General features: G+C 36.9%; 1 protein-coding gene across 10 annotated transcripts in view; it reads right to left on the reverse strand.

The window, feature by feature from the left end:
* Positions 1 to 21,632, reverse strand: part of shank3a (SH3 and multiple ankyrin repeat domains 3a) — a 368,633-nt gene that overhangs the window by 282,029 nt on the left and 64,972 nt on the right. For all 10 annotated transcript variants that reach the window (XR_015514523.1, XR_015514524.1, XR_015514522.1 and 7 more), the window contains exons 2-3: positions 20,689 to 20,892; positions 9,960 to 10,031 (exon numbers count right to left, since the gene is read on the reverse strand). Coding sequence is in view for 7 of the 10 variants with exons in the window: in XM_087292766.1 (XP_087148892.1) it covers positions 9,960 to 10,031; positions 20,689 to 20,892 (276 nt within the window). In the remaining 3 variants the exon portion in view is untranslated. The remainder of the gene's footprint in view (positions 1 to 9,959; positions 10,032 to 20,688; positions 20,893 to 21,632) is intronic.

The raw sequence follows: 21,632 nt of genomic DNA on the forward strand, positions 1-21,632 counted from the left end.
GTATGATTTTCAGTACTCTTTCCACCACTGCTCATTTATGATGGGCAATATATATGCAGTACACCAGTTGTCACTGTATGATGCTTGACAGCATTAAAATAACACACACATTTAAAATTAAATAATGAGAACTGTACTCATATCGTTCAAGCACTAGTCTGAATATTGATATGCATATGTCCTCGGAGTCCTTATGGCGGTTACACAGTCTCAAGTATGAATCTAATTTCTTTTCCATTATATGCAAAAAAAGATCAGCTATGAAAATTCTGCATAAAAATATTAGAATCATTTGAATGGCATAAGAGTGAACAGATGATGACAAAATTGACTTTTTTGGACGAACGAACCCTTTAATAAGCGCTATAGTGTGGATTATTCATTGATTAGGAATTCATTTCATTCACTGCGGTAATACGGTCGCACTGGGGTGACGCTGTCAGACGTGTGGTTTTATCGAAAGAAAACCTTCTCGTCTAATTGAATGGAATGGAGGATTCAAACCGACATGATGATGCTGAAATTGGTACGGAGCCAACATTGATTTTCATTTATTGCGCTAATGGCTCATTTTGATTTAGGCCATAACTCTGACTTCTCCTGAGGAGATGAGAGGAGATGTCGTTCGGCGAGGCCAGACGGGCCAAAAACAGGGGCATTAACATGATGAGAGGGGAGTTGATTGGAGCGGCTGGTAATTGTGGCGCATTACGGTGTGCGAGTGTGTGTGTTTATGAGAAGTGTTGTTGATCTGTGAAGAGCAGAGAAGGAGGTTACGGTCATGTAAACGCTTCTCGTGATTATGACCATCATCATCATCAACGTCACTGTCTGAACAGCTCGATGAGACTAAAATACTTTCGGCATTTCAGAAACCATCAGACAGCACATGTTAAGAGCTAATAACCATTTTATGAATACAAAAAAACACACAAACTCCTCCACAAGGCGATCAGTGGCTTAAATGGATAATCCTGCAAAGGGTTGTAAGGGGATAGTTCACCAACAATTGGAAATTAATTGTTTTTTTTATTCGGTAACACTTTAGATTAAATCACAATTCATGCTATTAACTACTGACTAATTATCTGCCTATTATTATTATAGTAACTGTTTATTAGTCAGACCAGGCACTTGCACACATAGGGCTCAACCTGTGCAGTGCAAATGCCCTTTTTAGTCTTGGATATAAAGTGCCCTTCTAAAATGATCAAAAGTGCCCCACGACACGACACACCCTCCGTCCCGCCCTTCAGTAGGCGCGCAACAACACCGCTCTCAAGTACGCACGCTCAACCCACCCCCTCCCCCGCTTTACAGTACGCGCGTGACAACACAGCTGATCAGAACGCGCGCGTACTGAAGAGCGTGTTGTCGCGCGCGTTCTGATCAGCTGTGTTGACAACAACACGCCCCCCACCCCGCGCTCTTCAAAAAAATGTATCCTGCACATGCCCTTTGAACAGTCTCTGCACGGGCCTGAGTCGGACCGCCAAGTTTTTCGTGATTCCATGATCGCTGAATCCAATGCAAAATAAAGAAAAAGTCACAAATTTTTGCGATCCTGCAAAATTCTTAATTACATACACGTATAATTGTTTATTTCAAATAGTTTATAGTTATAGGATACACTTTGTGTAGCAATGAAACTAAAAGTGGGCGATGCAGTGGTGCAGTAGGTAGTGCTGTCGCTTCACAGCAAGAAGGTCGCTGGTTCGAGCCTCGGCTGGGTCAGTTGGTGTTTCAGTGTGGAGTTTGCATGCTCCGGTTTGAAAAGAGATTATTTGTTTTCAACTTGAATTAGTTCAATGCAATTTTCAATTGATTTTATTGACGTGTTTTTCCTGACACAGTCTACTGTTGCGCGCGTCAGGTGCAGACTATTTGTAATATCAAAGCCTCATGGGCGTGGTAGCATTAGCTCTAATGAGCTCAGACTAAAAAACTAGACATAGCGTTGGCTTCATACTGATAACTTTATCAAACAATATTTGTTTTCAACATGCACTCGCAGCATTTAAAAGTAGACAATTCAAGCTTTCTAGAGATATACGTTTCATGTCTGTGTGTTTTGTTTTCGCGGAGTTTTAGCGCATTTTACTGATGCGTTTCTAAAAATAGTTCACAGAAAAAGAAAAGACAGATAGCCTACACTGATTATTATCCTTGCTTTGCAAATACACACACAATTGTTGTCATTGTGAGTGTACACAATAAAAATTAGATAAAAAATCTAAATCTTAAAATTGCTTATTATTATTATTATTATTATTATTAATAACATTTGTGTTCAAAAATGTTTGAATGTCTGCTTGGTTTAAAAAAATCATCTCCAATAAAATCATGTTCATGTACATATAATATGTAAATAATAATAAGCTAACATAGTATAACGTTAAAATTAATTCTCCATACTATTAAAATGTATTGAAATTAGGGTGATATGGACAGATGGATATATATATATATATATATATATATATATATATATATATATATATATATATATATATATATATATATATATATACATCTGTCCAAAAAAATACAGCAAAGTAAAAAAAAATAAAAAAATAAAAAAATAAATATTTTTTTTTTTTTTTTTTTTTTTTTTTTACTTTGCTGCATTTTTTGTCTTGTTATTCTGAATTATGAAATGATGTACTTAAGAAATAATTATATTGGTATTGTTTTTTTTTTTTCCTTGTTTTTAGGTCTTATGTTGAACATGATGAATTTGTAACTTCGATGTGCAACACCACCCCGGGAAACCATCTCATCATATATGAGAGGCAGATGCTATAGACCATTGCATTGAGAAGGTGCTAGAATCATCATTCAAATACTTTATTGTGAACAAAGTGGCAATAGTGCTGAATATTAACCTATGCTGTCAGGTATTTATCAGCAGCCAACCTGATGATTTGTATTTTTTTTGTTTATTTTAGGTATATGCCGAATTTTGTTGGATCACAGCATTGGATCAGGTAGGTTTTCAATTCATTGTCATTTTAAACAGTAATTTAGTAAGATATTCATGTCATGCTCATTGTGCATTCAAAAGTCAATGTTTAATCCTTTTTCTTAAGCTTCTAATGTCACATGAAATTGTGAAGAAGCTGATGAAGAAGTGATAATGCTACTTGATAACGCTACTTTAAATGTCATTATGCAGCAAATAATCTTAAAACTAAATTGCTAACTAAAGCTTTTTTCACATTGTTTGGAATGTCACCATCATAAGAAAATGGCCGTCCAAGACCGTCCAAAAATCAAAAAGGAGTACATTGTAATTTATTTACATTTTATTTTAATATTGAATTAAGCAAAACTCCTTTCACCCATGATCTAATGGCAATTGTTTATTTTGTACTTGATCTTAATCTTAGCATGTTGAACATGATGAAGCTCTAACTTTGCTGTACAACGCCACCCGAGGAAACCATCTTGCCATATAGGAAGAGGCAGATGCTACATTAAAGGCAATAGACCCGACTTTAGATACTCAAAGCAGGCTCTAGCTTTGATGTGTAGTTCATTTATCTTTGTTACAATGATCTGACATAACTTAGAATAATTGCAAGTAATGGGGGTCTGCTTTCATGTCAACAAAAAAGTTGCCGGACGCCGCCTCTGTGACCTCTTTTACGACGGCATGTACTCGCTGTCACCCTGGTTCTCAAACAGTGGGAATGGATTGGGTGTGTATCATAGTCGGCTGACCAAAGCTAAAGCAAGTCCTCTCTTGTGTATACCATGATCGGGTCGCTATTCGCTGTTGTGTGCGTGTGGCCGACAGAAAACAGGTGCCCGATGATTAGCAGGCCAATGAAGAGCTCTACGAAAGTCGACATTCTGTTGTTGCACCTAAAACTATACCAGTGTACCTTCAAAAATGTTTTAAATCATTAAAATATATTGGTAAGTTTAAAAAGTAATTCCACAAAAATGTCAGCAGCAACATGTGCCCGTGTGGCCAGCAGTGCAGTGCCACGGGAATTTTTTTATTTTTATTTAAACATTTCTATTTCTATTTTTCTTGAATAACAAAATAAAAATGATCATCCAGCTAATATCCATTAAATGACATTAAAGCCCAACATGTAATCACTGTTTGCAGTGTGAGACATTAATTTAAATGTGTAAAATGACATTGAAGATGTCTCATCTGAGAGACACTGGTACAAATAAACAAAACACAATTATTTAAATCTGGTAATTACGATGATTTTGTCCCTCATTTTTTCTGCCCTTTACAATCTTGCACACAGCAATCTCCACAAAACAACATAAAAAGCTCCATCATGTAATCACTGATCAATGCAGCGCTGTAATCACATTGATTATGTCTAATTTCAGACTAGTACGGCGAAAAAATCTTAAATATTTAATATATAAGGGATAGTTCACCCAAGATTTAAAACTCCACCATCTTTTTTTCAGCCTTCACTTGTTTCACTATTGGCTTTCTTTCTTCTGATTTATTTTGAAAAATGCTGTTCGCTGGCACCTATTGACTACCATAGTGTTTCCTGCTATGGACATCAATGGGTCCCAGCAACCAACATTTTTCAAAATATCTTCTTTTGTGTTAAATTGAAAGTTGTAGGCAGCAATTGCAGTAGGTAGAGACAACCAGTCAAATATGCCACTGAATAATTCTTCGAAGATGACACATCCAGCAATGAAACATGAAGATTTATGAGTAAATAACTGAATCATTTATTGAAGATGAGACTAAAAATAAACATGGGTTGAACAAATTTTAATGTTAGATTTCTACATTTAGCGTTATCAGCAACACTAGTAACTGAATTTTTCACAGTACTGAATATTTTACTATTTGTTTTTATTCAGCTGATTATTTCTTTATTTTATTTTTTATATTTTATAACTTTCTAAGTCATGTTTGTTAAAACCAAAAGTTTCTTGCAGTGCTGTTTTTGTAATAAATGGAAAGAAAATTACATTTGTCTCTATTTGTTTACATTTGTCTCTTGATGCAAATAGTGAGATTTGTGATGCCTTACACCACAATTTTATTTATTATACAATTACAATCTCCATTAAATTATATACAGTATAAAAGCCTTCCAACCACTGATTGGTCCAGTGCTGAAAAACAGTAACAGGTTATATGCAGGAATCCTAAACGAAATTTCAATACCCGTTTAAGACATTTTGAATACCTTCTCAGACTAAGACTTCATTGCCACTTCAAGTTGTAATCAGTATCAACTGTTTAACTTGATAAACAATGGTTAATAAACAGTTGTAATTAAATAAATCAATGGTGCACAACCACGCAACAAAACTCAGATAAGCTCAGAAGAAACAAAGCTTGAAAGAATAAATTACGCTGCTGTTTTTTAGCAACAGGTTTCAGCCACTGTTTAAACTCGTCTGTCTTCAACCAGGAGTACACAAGCTTTTATTTTCCCATTTTGCTGTCTGTTTTGCTCTATGGTTTCGCTACTTGTGGAGAGCTTCAGATCACCTTCCCGCATTTGTCGAAAATATGGAACAAAATCAATGCCTAAAGTCTTGAATTAAAAAGCTTGTTGAATATCACAAACTGAAAAAAATAATACACCGTATTAACAAGTTCTTGCATTTTTATGACTTGAATTCCAGGGTTTGTATTTTTAGGTCCTGAAATTTAACATATCTGTATATTTAAGCTGTGAATATTTCAACGAAAAATATTTCAAACACGTTTTCAAACTTAAAAATTCAATAATTCATATTCAATTTTCAGATTTCACTTAAAAAATATTCAATACCCTTTAAAAATACGATGTATAATATTCAAAAGGTAATTTTCAGTTCATTTTATTTCAGTTCAAATATTCGCTTCCATAAATTCAGTGGATCAAATTCGACTGTTAAAATTCAACCTTACATCCGGGAACTGCAGGAAAAGCAATAGATTGCAGATTGAAGATCGCCAGCTGCTCTAGCTTTCACCAGCAGGTGGAGATGGAATAATGTAAGATTTTTAACCCAGTAAACAGGCGAGAAAAAGGCTATTAAAGGCACAAAAGTAGCATTTAATATTAATATCAATGCTTTGGACATTATAAATGATAAAAAGTATGAGTAAAATGAGTAAATGAGGTTTTAGTCACCTATATTTGCCCTTATGTAACGGAAGCCAGCTGGTGATCGCGTAAAGCTCACTCCTCGGATCCAGGGACAGTTGTTCTGCAATCTTATCGGAGCTTGTCTCCCATGCTGGCTCGTTACCTGCTCGGACCGGTTCGGTTACTTGCACATAAACCGTCTTTTGATGAATATGATGTTACACATTGTCTATCTTTATTGACTCTTTCTTCCATACACACTAAGTATTATATTGACAGCTAAAGATTATAAACGTAAGAGAAACAGGAGAGGAAATATTATAATAATAATACAAAATAGATAAACATTGACAGGGCTAAGAACAATTACGAACAAAGATTTTCAAAACCAGAGAGATTTTATGAGAATGTCACACAAAACAGAGTTCAGGTAGGCCTATGATTTAAGGTTGGTTATGGATGGGGCGTCTGATTTAAAATAATTTAACATGCGAATGCATTAAAGGAGGGTCTTCAGTTATTCACACAGAACCGCCTAATATGGGATAACTATAAGGAGTAATGTTTGCGCTGTTTAAACGCAGCTATGTCAGGATTGGCATAGGTTATACATTTTCATCATTTGAATTATTATTATGATTGTTAATATTATTATTGTATGACATTTAATTGGGCTATTGCGCTTAAATAAGTCATCCGTGATTCTAAATTAATATTTCTATTTATCCTTTTTATCACTCTGCCTGTCTTTCTCTTCTTTTTTCAAATTTTTGGGGTTCTGCCATGGTTAAACGATTGCAAAATGTGTTAGTTTGTCCAGATTATTGTTTTATTGTTATGTAGCCTATAGGCGAGAAAAAGGTATTAACGCAAAAGTGGCAATGTCGCAGCCAATGATAAGTAATAAAATGAGTCGCCTGTGGTTTGATAATAGGCAGTTATAACTGACTTTAATTTGTTTTCAGTATTAAATGAGAAAACCATTATTTATAACTTTTCAGCAACCGTTTGTATTTTATGATTAGCAATGTTGATCTTTTTTGCAGTTATTAAACATATAAACTTATTTAAACTGGTTTAAATTTAATATAGTTGTCACTTGAGCTAGTTTCATAAGATTATGTTTAGAATGCGTGGTTTGACATGCGTGGTTGAGGGGTTCCTGCAAAGCAGCTCTGTTCATCATCATGGGGTATAACTGAGCTTTAATCGCCATCTACTGGAGAGAATGTATTTGCTCATTTATTCTTATTAACTCTTTTCTGCAAGTCTGTTTTATGATTTCACAAAGTCAACCCATTATGTTTTTATTTTATATTTTGAGATGATCATATTTAAATAAACAATTGCTAGGGTAGCTAATAGTTTCTTTTTTCTTGTTTTTTTTTTTTTAAATCAGTAGCCTATAAAATCATAATTTTTGCTTGACAAAGTTATTGGTTTAGGATTCTGGATGCATTTTTGCTAAATGAGTGTTGGATACTCTCACACTAGTTAAATCAATTATATTATCAGAAATGACAGATATAAGAAATCCATTAATATTTATCACTCTTTTTACAATTATACAAGCAATTTCGCGCCGACGTCAGCTCCACTTTCGGAAATGGTAAACAGCGAGGTGTTATTCATATAAGCCCAAGCATGACATGATAATAATCGAAACACTCTTGTAGGCTATTCTTATGCTTGGCCAAATGTCATGACTTTCACTTTTATTTTACATTATTATGCACAAGCCCAGATATCATCTGAAACTTCGGAAGAATTCCTATCATATATTGGCAGCCATCCAGCATTTCTTAACCAGTTTGATATGCGGCGCTGGCTCTGACCGGCCACCGGAGCTCGCGGCCACTCGTTCGTCTTTTTCGTGCGCAAGCCACACAGCACATGCATAAAAACGTCAATCATTTCATTCATTCATCAATTCATTCATTTTCCTTCTGCTTCGTCTCTATTTTAGAGGAAAAGCAATAATCTAAACAAACTAAAGACATTTTGCAAACGTAACAGTGGCAGAACCATAAAAAATAGACAAAAAGAAGAGAAAGACGATAGCAAAGTGATAGCTAAAAAGGATGAATAGAAATATTAATTTAGAATCACGGATGACTTATTTAAGCGCAATAGCCCAAATACATGTCATAAAATATTAATATTAACAATCATAATTTAAATAATGAAATTATATAACCTATCCCATACCTGACATAGCTGCGTTTAAATAATAACTGAAGACGTCCCTTTAATGCATTTGCACGTTATGTTAAATTATTTTAAATTACACGCCCCATCCATAACCAACCTTAAATCATACCTGAACTCTGTTTAACATTTCCAAGTAAACTGTTTTGTGTGACATTCTCATAAAATCTCTCTGGTTTTGAAAATCTTTGTTCGTAATTGTTCTTAGCCCTGTCAATGTTTATCTATTTTGTATTATTATTATAATATTTCCTCTCCTGTTTCTCTTACGTTTATATTCTTTAGCTGTCAATATAATACTTAGTGTGTATGGAAGAAAGAGTCAATAAAGATAGACAATGTGTAACATCATATTCATCAAAAGACGGTTTATGTGCAAGTAACCGAACCGGTCCGAGCAGGTAACGAGCCAGCATGGGAGACAAGCTCCGATAAGATTGCAGAACAACTGTCCCTGGATCCGAGGAGTGAGCTTTACGCGATCACCAGCTGGCTTCCGTTACATAAGGGCAAATATAGATGACTAAAACCTCATTTACTCATTTTACTCATACTTTTTATCATTTATAATGTCCAAAGCATTGATATTAATATTAAATGCTACTTTTGTGCCTTTAATAGCCTTTTTATCGCCTGTTTACTGGGTTAAAAATCTTACATTATTCCATCTCCACCTGCTGGTGAAAGCTAGAGCAGCTGGCGATCTTCAATCTGCAATCTATTGCTTTTCCTGCAGTTCCCGGATGTAATGTTGAATTTTAACAGTCGAATTTGATCCACTGAATTTATGGAAGCGAATATTTCAACTGAAATAAAATGAACTGAAAATTACCTTTTGAATATTATACATCGAATTTTTAAAGGGTATTGAATATTTTGTAAGTGAAATCTGAAAATTGAATATGAATTATTGAATTTTTAAGTTTGAAAACGTGTTTGAAATATTTTTTGTTAAAATATTCAAAGCTTAAATATACAGATATGTTAAATTTCAGGACCTAAAAATACAAACCCTGGAATTCAAGTCATAAAAATGCAAGAACTTGTTAATACGGTGTATTATTTTTTTCAGTTTGTGATATTCAACAAGCTTTTTAATTCAAGACTTTTGGCATTGATTTTGTTCCATACGAAAATTACTTGACCACCCAGATGGAGGAGCTTGGCTGGACATGCCCCAGCCTGGACCAATCACATGGATCGAGCATGCCGTTGTTAATATTAGATGGAAAAAAAAAAAAGAAAAAAAAAAAAGAAAAAAAAAAAAAATATATATATATATATATATATATATATATTTTTTTTTTTTTTATTACTAAAATACTTTTTTTACTTTTTTTATTTACTATATATATACTATATATATATATATATATATGATTTTTGGGGTCAAACAGGTTTGACAACGCTTGAACAAAAATTAAGACCTCTTGTGATTTAATGTGATTAAATTATGTTTTAATTCCTTTTTAAGGGCCTTAATTTTCTCATAATTGATTTATCAACATTTAATATTTTTTTAAGACCCTGGCCTGCAGACACCCTGAGTAAAGCATCTCAGCCAATCCCTGTAATGCATGTTAATACCAGCTGGAAACTGAGCTTCAAAATGACAGCTATAATGCAGATCAGCCAGGTGCATGTGAGCATTACAAACCCTCGTCTTACCTTAGTGTGAAGTTTGGACAGCTGTTTTTCATCCAGGTGGGCCTGTGTGTACACTCGCCTCTTGTAGCGGAACTGCCAAAACAAATAACACGGCACGGATTAGCTAATAAAATCACAATTGTGGTCCTCGCTGCGGTTGTACAGTGTTTGCTGAACTGACAGAAGCGTGCTGGAGTGTGAACCGCTGTAATCATAACTGTGAGCGGATGAAACATCTGCACATCTACATTACAGCTGCGCTCGGGATCGCAAAACTGGCTGCGAGTCAACAAAATGCATATTCAGTCAAAGCAAGCTGGGAACAGACAGAACTGCAGGAGAAACAGGACAGCGGGAGTTTCTGGAAATGAACAAATGACAATAACGTAGTAGCATAAAGTGGACTTTGGTTTAAGATGACAAAGGAGAATTAAATCAGATATTTGAACAGGAAATGCATGATTCTATTGAACTAATTCAAAGACATTTCTCAGATGATACAGATCCACAAAACAAACAAGTTTTATCATTCATTCATTCATTTTCTATCTGCATAGTCCCTTATTTATCAGAGGTCGCCACAGCGAAAAGAACCGCCAATTATTCCTGTATAGGGATGGATTTTATTCATTGTGAGGCTTACGAACCAGCAAGGTTCATAGTGGGTTCTCAAAGTATGTAAAATCGAGAAAAACCTAAAAGAAAAAAAATGATGGCAAAACTCACTGATGTAACGTGCAAAGTGATGGTTTAATTACAGTGTATGAGAGTGAAAAAAATAACCCAAAAACCCAGTAAAGTAACAAAATAATTCAAATAAAAGAACCAATAAACAGCAAACAAACACAGACAAGTCACAGATCGCTTACGGCACCATAGTAGCTCGCTCCCCAGGTTAACTGACCCCGAATTGGCATTTGGGGCTGCCTTTTAAAGGTGAAGCCTCGCCCCTTTAACATAAACCAACAAACACTAATTAAAAGTTAAGTATAAACATTTGTACATGTTTTAAAGTTTAGTATTTAAAACACATTAAACCCCAAACATTCATTCATTCATTTTCTTGTCGGCTTAGTCCCTTTATTAATCTGGGGTCGCCACAGCGGAATGAACCGCCAACTTATCCAGCAAGTTTTTACACAGCGGATGCCCTTCCAGCCGCAACCCACATCTGGGAAACATCCACACACACACTCATACACTACAGACAATTTAGCCTACTATTTATTGTATTCTGTCGTTGGGCGGATAGAATGGTATTTTACACCAGCATATGTTTTACATGGCGGATGCCCTTCAAGCCGCAACCCAACCGGCACTCGAAACAGCGATCTTCTTGCTGTGAACCACCAGTGTTAACCACCAAGCCACAGTGCCACCACAAGATTTACCAGTAAACTAAATTTTAGTTTGCTCCTGGCTGAAAAGGATGTCAGTAGAATATATTTTTATTAGGCATTATTTTAATAGAACTTTCTGGTAAGGAGAAAATTATATCTGCATCAAAAAAAAAAAAAAAAAAGAGTTAAAGCAACTGATGAAGGAGTCTAATTTTCTTTCTCCATTATTATAGAAGTTGTGCACTGTTAAAATTAAAACAACAAATCTCTAAGACTGGTATGCAGTAATACAGACCATTTGAAACTCAGTGTAATCGCATGTTAAAGGGCAGTTTTGATGAAAATTATCTTTTGTAAGCTGTTTAAACAGAACTGTGTGTATAATTAGACCTCCTACTGTAGTTTTCCACGATCGCTGGATCTAGCTCAAACTCATCAAAAAGTCAAAAAATTTTTAGATCCTGCTAAATTCTTAATTAAACGCAAAAACAATCACAAAAATAAATGGAAATAACCTTTCCGTGACTTATAGAGGTTGCATACACAGCACACATAATGTATTTAAGTGTCTCTCAAAAAATGACGTCTTGCATGCGCCCTCACAATCATTACATTTCATGGAATTGTTTTCGGGCGGAATTAATAACGCATGTCCTAAAAGAGTTGCATGGTGTCAGATGCTCCAGGGAGTGAAATCTAAGAGAGAGAGAAAGTAAGATCGTGGATAAAAATAAGAGTTATATAACCTTACTTTGGCTTAATCCCTACCGTTTGCATCTGTTTTAGACCTTGTCTTGACAAGAGACCAAAATAAAGAAGCTTTATTTTTATGATTTGTGTCATTATCGTTGTATTTAATTATATATACCAACATCACCAGAAGATGTTGGTAACAACCAAAGAAATTCATTTATGACAAGAAAACTAATCTAATTAGCTTACAAATGAGGTGATGTGTAATAAAATGAAATGACACCTGGAAAAAGTATTGAAAACATGAAGAAAGGGAGCTGTAGAAAGGCAGTGAAAGCCCAGACAGTAGCTGAAATCTTTCAGCAGTTCTTCAGCAACCCTCTGCTCTGTCATTGTAAATTAATATCAGCTTCTTCAGTCTAACATCTACATTATCAGGAGGATGAAGATGAAACCACAGTTGACATTTCAAAACAATAAGCCAAAACACAGCCAAGAAAACTCTCATATGATTTCAGAGAAAGAAAATCAAGCTGTAGAAAGGCCCAGCCAATCACCTGACTTGAATCCAACTGTATATTTTCCAAGTATATTTTAAGTAACAAAAATTATTTTGGTTTTATGGTTGTACCCTTTAAATGATATTAGTTATTATTTTAGATTTTTTTAAAGGGAAGTTTAATTTTAAAATAATTTTGAGAGGAGCTTGTGCTTATGATTGACCCAGCTGGTCCACATTAGCTAAAAATGATCTTCCAATCAAAGCATCCCAAGTCACTATATATACATACATATATATATATATATATATATATATATATATATATATATATATATATATATATATATATATATATATATATATATATATATATATATATATTCCTTCCTCCACCTTTATTCAGAATGGGCGGCAAGGTGGCCCAGTGAATAGCACTGTTGCCTCACAGCAAGAATGCCAATGGCATTGGGTCCTCGCTGGGCCATCTGGTAATTCTGTGTGGAGTTTGCATGTTCTCCCCATGTCCGCGTGGGTTTTCCCCGGGTTCCCAGGTTTCCTCCCACCATCCAAATATGCTCTATATTATAGATAAATAAGCCTAAATCTTTTCTCTAATGTCTTACTCTCAGGAAGTTCACATTGACCTTAGCAGCAGGGTAGTTTGAGATTGACCTGAGCTCAATCTCCCCTCGCCCCACGAAAGGGACCCTGGGCTTGAGAATCCCTTTAGCTCAGGGCTCTCTCCCGGGACAGAACGCCAAACAAGCTATGCATAAATCATGATCTAAGTGTGAACTCTTATATTCAAATTTTGGGGCTGCACATTGTCGAAGTGGGTAGCACTTTCACCTCACAACAAGAAGGTCACTGGTTTGAGCTTCGGCTGAGTCAGTTGGCATTTCTTTGTGGTGTTTGCATGTTCTCCACTGTTTGGGTGGGTTTCCTCAGGGTGCTCCGGTTTCCACCACAAGTCCAAAGACATATAGGTGGTATAGGTGAATTGGGTAGGCTAAATTGTCCTTAGTGTATGTGTGTGAATGAGAGTGTATGGGTGTTTTCCCAGTGATGGGTTGCAGCTGAACTGAATAATAAAACTTGTATAAAATTGTATACATTATTTTAGTTTTAGCAGTTTAAACCTATTACAATATATAATCTGGGCAGGGTTCAACACTAAGGATTTTTTCTACTGGGCCAGCGATTCAGATTTTTACTTCCCCTGCCAATATTTTCACTGGCCCCACCAAAAAAAAAAAAAAAACAAAAGTTAATAGCTATTTCTTAGCCACATAATTTAAATATACTGTCAAAGTGTGTTTGAATCTAGAATTTAAATATTTTTAATATGTTAATAAATGTAAAATGAGCAAACTGTCGCATTGTACACACGTAAATGTCTGCTTTCAAGACATTCTTTTCTCATAATTTGATGTTGATGTCACTTCGCTGTACTGGTTTTTACCAGGTTACAAAAAAAAAACGACATGCTCACAACATCCAATCAGATAAGGGGAACCAAAAAGCAATATATTGTTTAAGACATTACAGAGAAGGCAGCATTTAAAGGCTTAAAAGCACAAACTGATTCTTGATTCTAAGACTGTATTCATAGGCAATTGCAAATAGTCACAGGCAAATTAAACTTTTGTGACAAAGCAGCACAGATCAGGCCAGTAACAATCCTGTCTACTGTCCCGAGTGCCTCACACACTGCCCCCGGGCCATCGGGGAGTCCTTATTGTTGAGCTGTGCTGGGCGTTTATTTTTTCTAATTGTAGGTGAAATTAAGTACCGTGCTTTTACAGAGGCGAGCTACAGTAGGTGGACACCTGGATTTCAGTGACTTATATTTGTATTGGTCAAACAGGAAAATAAAACTTGAAAGTTTCCCTTTTTATTTAAACAATCCCTTTAAATACCAAAAGAATGTATGGCACAAAACAACCCTACCCTTGACTTTTGAGAGGAAAATACAAAAACCTGCATTTCAACCATGACAACAACAACAACAAAGTTTAAGAAACTCCGAGGCGGACTGAAAACTCAAAGTAATGTATTGCTGTCAAACTCAAGGCCATTAACAAACGCCTCAGGAGCAACTGAGCCAAGATGTCACGATCAAACAGAAAACAAGTCAAAAGCTCACAAACAATGAGAGCGAAGAGATCTTACAGACTCAGAACTCACCACAGGATCCCGCTGCTGTGCCACACGTCTCTCTGGCTGTGGGCATTGAGTGTACAAGCGAGCCGACACTATAATTCTCAACACTACCCACAATCCCTCTGCCCTCCACCTTAACGCCATCAATCCCAAAGCACGACGCCAACTACAACACAAAAACATACCACCAAGTGAACGCTGTACACAAACCCACGTGCCCATGAAGAGGGTGGGGCTTCAGGAAGGCCCACAGCTCTAATTCACTCCTCTGTTAAGATCTGCCCATTCACATCTCTTGTTCACTGTTGGTGTGATTTACCCCCCTCCATCACTCAATCTAGCAAACACACACACAGGCTCTGTTCAGTAGGGTTTGTCAGGCCAGCATGTGGTGGATTTATAGACCCGCTGGTGTGTCGATGGAGCTTCTGATGAACTGCAGAGATGCTTTGAGTTGTGTGAAGCGTGCCAGTGCTTAGCCAGGAGCAATGAGAGCGCAATAAATGACCGTGGACTGTTCACGTGCAGCCGGATGCTTTGGGAGATGATGAAATGCACACACAAACACAACCCCTCTACTTCGGCTTTCTCATACACATGTGCTTTATTGCTCACGTTTGAGTCGACATTGAGTAAGTTCCACTTTTTGCCATTCACTACTTAAGCCTATTTGTTGTCTTATTCTGTATACACCCAGGAGACACAGGACATTGACATGACGTCCAATTGGCGTTATACGCCAACGTCGCGGGGATGTTGCATTTTGTTTGGAAATTAAAATTGGGTTGACATTAGAACCCAACCTTACGCCAACGTCAATGTCTAACATGCAACCTAAAATCAACCAAATATCAATGTCTAATGATGTTACAGCTTAACATTGTGTGGACATTAGACTATCATGTCTACCAGACGTTGGATTTTGGTTTCCATACCAGATGAATAAACATTGGTTGGTTTAAGATCTTGGCTCAATGTTGGATTTTGGTCACTTTCCAAAACAACCTAAAATCAACCAAATATCATTGTCTATATTGATGTTACAGCTTGATGTTGTGTGGACGTTGTATGGATGTTGTGTGGACGTTACACTATGATGTATATTAGACATTGGATTTTGGTTGCCATACCTGACAAATAAACACGTCTGACGCCAACATGACGTTGGTTTAAGATTTTGGCTCGTTGGATATTGGTCACTTTCCAAAACAACCTAAAATCAACCAAATACCAACGTCTATATTGATGTTACAGCTTGATGTTGTGTGGACGTTACACTATAATATCTATTAGATGTTAGATTTTGGTTGCCATACCTAATGAATAAACATCTCTGACGCCAACATGACGTTGGTTTAAGATTTTGGCTTGTTGGATATTGGTCACTTACCAAAACAACCTAAAATCAACCAAATATCAAAGTCTATATTGATGTTACAGCTTGATGTTGTGTGGACGTTACACTATGATGTCTATTAGACGTTAGATTTTGGTTGCCATACCTGACGAATAAACGTGTCTGACGCCAACATGACGTTGTTTTAAGATTTTGGCTCGTTGGATATTGGTCACTTACCAAAACAACCTAAAATCAACCAAATATCAACATCTGTAATGATGTTACAGCTTGACGTTGTGTAAACATTACCACTATGATGTCTATCAGACATTATATTTTGGTTGCCATGCCTGATGACTAAATGTCAGTCTTTGACGTCAATGTGACGCTAGTTTAAGATTTTGGCTCGACGTTGGACTTAGTCAATTTCCAAAACAACCTAAAATCAACCAAATATTAACGTCTATAATGATGTTACAGCGTAACATTGTGTGGACATTACACTATCATGTCTACAAGATGTTGGATTTTGGTTCCCATACCTGACAAATAAATGTCAGTATTAGTCATCAACATGATGTTGGTTTAAGATGTTGGCTCAACGTTGGATTTTGGTCACTTTCCAAAACAACCATAAATTAACCAAATATAAACATCTATAATGATGTTCCAGCTGGACGTTGTGTGGACATTACATTGTTGGACTTGGTCATTTTCTAAAACAACCTAAAATCAATGTCTATAATGATTTTACAGCTGGATGTTGTGGGGATGTTAGCATTATGACGTTTATCAGGCACTTTTAACACAACCTAAAATCAACCAAACATCAATGTTGTGATTGGACATCAAAATAGTGTTGTGCTTAGACGCTGGCTAGACATTGAATTTTGGTCACCTGATGTCACAACCTAAATCTAACCTAATATTAACATCTTATGACGTTGTGTGCCTGTTGGGTATTGTTCACCCTTTGGGTCAAAAATGAGCTGTAATTACTAAATCTCTATAATAAAGCAGCTAAATTTAGTTTTAATCCTTAAAATCTATTTTGCATGCAGAAACAGGGTCATCTTTTTTGTCAGTGAATGTTTAGATTTTTGCTCATCAGTACAGAGTATTTTATAAGTGTTTAACACTCGCTTTTGACAAAAGTAACGAGCAAATTTTCTGATGTTAAATGTACCTGCATACTTTATGCCATCCATCTGATGGATGGATGGATGGATGGATGGATGGATGGATGGAGGGATGGATGGATGGAGGAAAGGAGGGATGGAGGGAGGGATGGAAGGATGGATGGAACGATGGTTGGATGGATGGATGGAACAGCAGATAGATAGATAGATAGATAGATAGACAGACAGACAGACAGACAGACAGACAGACAGACAGACAGACAGACAGACAGACAGACAGACAGACAGACAGACAGACAGACAGACAGACAGACAGACAGACAGACAGACAGACAGACAGACAGACAGACAGACAGATAGATAGATAGATAGATAGATAGATAGATAGATAGATAGATAGATAGATAGATAGATAGATAGATAGATAGATAGATAGATAGATAGATAGATAGATAGATAGATAGATAGATAGATCAAGTGGTTCCCAGGCAATCAGTACAATACAGAGGATTTATAGGTTGCATAAGTCTATAACAGAATCATACTGTAGATATTTGAAAGCTAATATAGATGTGTGTCTTTAACTGATGGCAAACAGGTCGAGATGATCATTCCTGCTTGTCATGGTTAATGGCACTTAGGAGACACTCATAATAAATTCAGTACAGCTCCAAATTCAGCAGAAAATGTCTAACTGTATAATGCCAATGATTTCTTTCTGTCATTTATCTGCTTTCAGCCATTTCTCAGAAGCCGACTCTTGTTTCCTCTCTCGCTCAAATGCTGCTTTCTTCACGGCTCCCAAAAGTCAAAATTGGATTGATAAATCAGGTGAAATGATAATCAGAGTATTCCTGACCGCACGGGATGACAGAAATGGAGGGAACAACAGAGATATACTGTACTCAGGACGGCAAGACGCCAAAATGAGATCTGCTGAACACACTGTTAGCAAGCCAAGCTTTTATTTTATTGTCGCGTATGTTGAGTGTCAAGGCCAGGGTGTGAATTATAACAGGATTTGGGGGGTATTACCCTCTTAGAAAGGATTGAAACATTTTATATTCTCAAATTTATATTCAAACATCAATACGCATAATGTACCGTTTCTTGCAGAGAACCAAATCTTCAAAATGCTTCAATAATGTACTGTATCAGGAACCATGGGTGTTAGTGTAATGTTGCTAGCATGTTTGATTTTTTTACTGCTAGTAGTTTTCTGGTTGTAGATGGTAATTTATGAATCATCAAATTCCACAGTTTCAGTAATACATAATCTTTAAAGGGATAGTTTACCCAAAAATGAAACCTCAGTCCTAATTTACTGTGCATTCACATCAAAAGCGGCAAGAGCATCAAAGTAGCTGGAAGTCATTCATTTTCAATGTGAGCCAGTGACGATAAGCGTCAAGCAGCGGTGAGGTGCATGTTCGCCGGTGTGGGCATTGAGGAGAGCTGATATCGAGTCAACTTTATGGTAATGAGCTGTGACACGGTTCGACGGCAACCAGTCAAAATGCAGACGTCCATTGCTTGAGAGTATTCCAGAGAATACATCATTACATTATACATCATTACATGAAGACAGAAATGACATTTTTGGGTGAATTATAACTTATAAATAGAGTATGTGACACTTTTAACGCCATTTGGAGCTGTCCATGTTGCTGTGAAGATTTGTGCGTTTGCCTTTATGCTTCTCTCCTGACCTTGAAAATATAATTTGATGAATCGTAGAAAAGCTTAATAAAGATCGTGTGTAGGGCCGAATCGAGACCGCAATCTTTTTTCAATTATTCGTGCAGCTCTAATCAGCATCTTGGATGTGTTGAAGTTGAATAAATAAAAATAATTCATTCATTGATTTTCCTTCGGCTTAGTCCCTTTATTAATCAGGGGTCGCCACAGCGGAATGAACTGCCAACTTATGCAGCATATGTTTTACACAGTGGATGACCTTCCAGCTGCAACCCAGTACAAGGAAACACCCATACGCTCATTCACACATTCAAACTATGGCCAAATTAGTTTATATAATTAATCTATAGCGCATGCCCTTGGACTGGTGGAAACCAGAGCACCTGGAGGAAACCCACGCCACTACGGGAAGAACATGCAAACTCCACACAGAAACGCCAACTAACCCAGCCAGGACTCGAACCAGCGACCTTCTTGCTGTGAGGCGAGAGTGCTAACCACTGAGCCACCATGTCGACCCAATAAAAATAATAAATCTTTGATTGAACTATACCTTCAGTATACAACTTTGTCAGATTGTATGACCTTTGTGAAGTTTATTTATAAAGAAATTTCGAGAGGATCACGTGCTTATGATTGTTCACACCTGTTCCAACTTTAGCTAACGACTGATTATCCTATCAGACGATCCTTAACTCACTATAAATAACCAGACTTTTCTCATCTCAATATCTTCGTCTTAAAGAAACCCCCCCACCCAACCCTCCTTTCCCTCCTTTCAAACAGGCGTCACGGTGGCCAGCGATTAGCGCTGTTGCCGCAGAGCAAGAATGCCCCTGGTTTAATTCCTTTCCAAACCAGACAGCATTTCTGTGCGGAGTTTGCTCGTTCTCCCCGTGGTCGCGTGGGTTTTCCCCGGGTCCTCCGGTTTCCTCCCACAGTTCAAAAACAAGCACTCTAAGCAATTAATCTAAATACTTTAGCTAAACTCTGAGTACACCTTTCAGCATCCATATCTGACACTTAGCTACAACAAGCAAGAGGGGGAGTCATCGAGATCTACCTGAGCTCAAACTCCCCTCTCGCCTTGCAACGGGAGGGAGCCCAGGGCTCGAGGATCTTATAAGCTCAGGGCTCTCTCCCAGGACAGCAAGCCAAACTAGCTTTATTATCAATCATCAGCTAAGTGTAAACTCTTGAAACTTGGTTTAAAACCAATATACGACATCTGATTTGAACATGGGAAAAGCAGTGATGCAGTAGGTAGTAATGTCGCCTCACAGCAAGAAGGTCGCTGGGTCGCTGGTTCAAGCCTCGGCTCAGTTGGCGTTTCTTTGTGGAGTTTGCATGTTCTCCCTGCATTCGCATGGGTTTCCTCTGGGTGCTCCGGTTTCCCCCACAGTCCAAAGACATGCGGTACAGGTGAATTGGGTAGGCTAAATTGTCCATAGTGTATGAGTGTGTGTGTGAATGTGTGTGTGGATGTTTCCCAGAGATGGGTTGCGGCTGGAAGAGCATCCGCTGTGTAAAAATGTCAATAAAATCAATTTTTGAAACTTTTTATCATCAAAAGTTGATTCAAAATCCTCAAAAAAGATGAATCGCAAAATATGGAAAGCTGTTAATTTACTGATATTTTTACAGTGCACATCAAGTCTGTTGTTATCACAAAAGAACCCCCCCTGAGGGTTTATTCTGCGATAACAACCAGCTGGATGTGCATTATTTAGCTTCCTTAATGAACCTGAACTAGCAACCTAGCAATGAATCCTGTGGCACGGCAATTTGTAACAAATCCTATCGAAATAAATCTCAGCAGAATTATTTTAAAAGCCACTAAATCATTCCTTCACACAGGTCAGAGAAGAGCTCTCACCTCCAGGTACGGGACAGGAGAGACTGCGGGAAGCGGGTATTCTTTCAGTGTGCGCTGCTCGTCTAGGAATTTGCCAGCTTTGCCGTTGTACGCAGGCAGAAAGAGTCCGTAGTTCAGCACATCCTTCAGGCTCTGGTTGAGTGTGCAGAGGATTCGCTGTTTAGACAACCAGATGGGCGACTCCACATTAAACTTCATGCATTTCTGCAGAGAAAACACAAAAAAACGAGTGTTATGAGTCAACCAAAGTTACCAGAGCTGCTTTAATTTCATCAAAAATACATTAGAATAAGCAAAACTGTGAAGTGCTAATGCAAATTAAAATAACATTTGTTTTAGAATATTTTAAAACGTAACTTTTTATTCGATTCAAACTGAATTTTTAGCATATTTCTCCAGTATCACATGACATTTAAGACTCACTCCAATAATCTAAATTTTCTAAATAGTTGTGGTCCTTAATATTTTTGTGGAAAATATAATGCACATTTTTTCATCAGAAATGTTATGATACACAGAAAGTCCACTTTCACTTTTTTCCCACATCCAGGAGAGTCATGGTAGGAAAGCTTACCACCCAGATGGCTGCAAACTCAGAATGAAATATGGAGGTGGATCAGAGATGGTTTGGGCTGACATATATTGGCATTCCATAGGCCCAATAATTGTGCTAGATGGGCACATTACTGTCAAGAACTATTGAACCATTCTCAAGGATCATGTGCACCCAATGATTCAAACAATATATTTTAAAAGTGGTGCATGTATCAGAATAATAATTCATCAATACACAGATCAAGACTCATTACAGATTGGTTTGAAGAACATGAAAGTAAAATTGATCAATGGTCTGCACAGTCACCAGATCTAAATATTATTGAGACACTTTGGGGTGTTTTAGAGGAACGAGTAAGGAAATGTTTTTCTGAGTATCACATATTGAC

This window comes from Danio rerio, chromosome 18, assembly GCF_052040795.2.
Source record: "Danio rerio strain M-AB ecotype USA chromosome 18, GRCz13ab, whole genome shotgun sequence".
Lineage (NCBI taxonomy): Eukaryota > Metazoa > Chordata > Actinopteri > Cypriniformes > Danionidae > Danio > Danio rerio.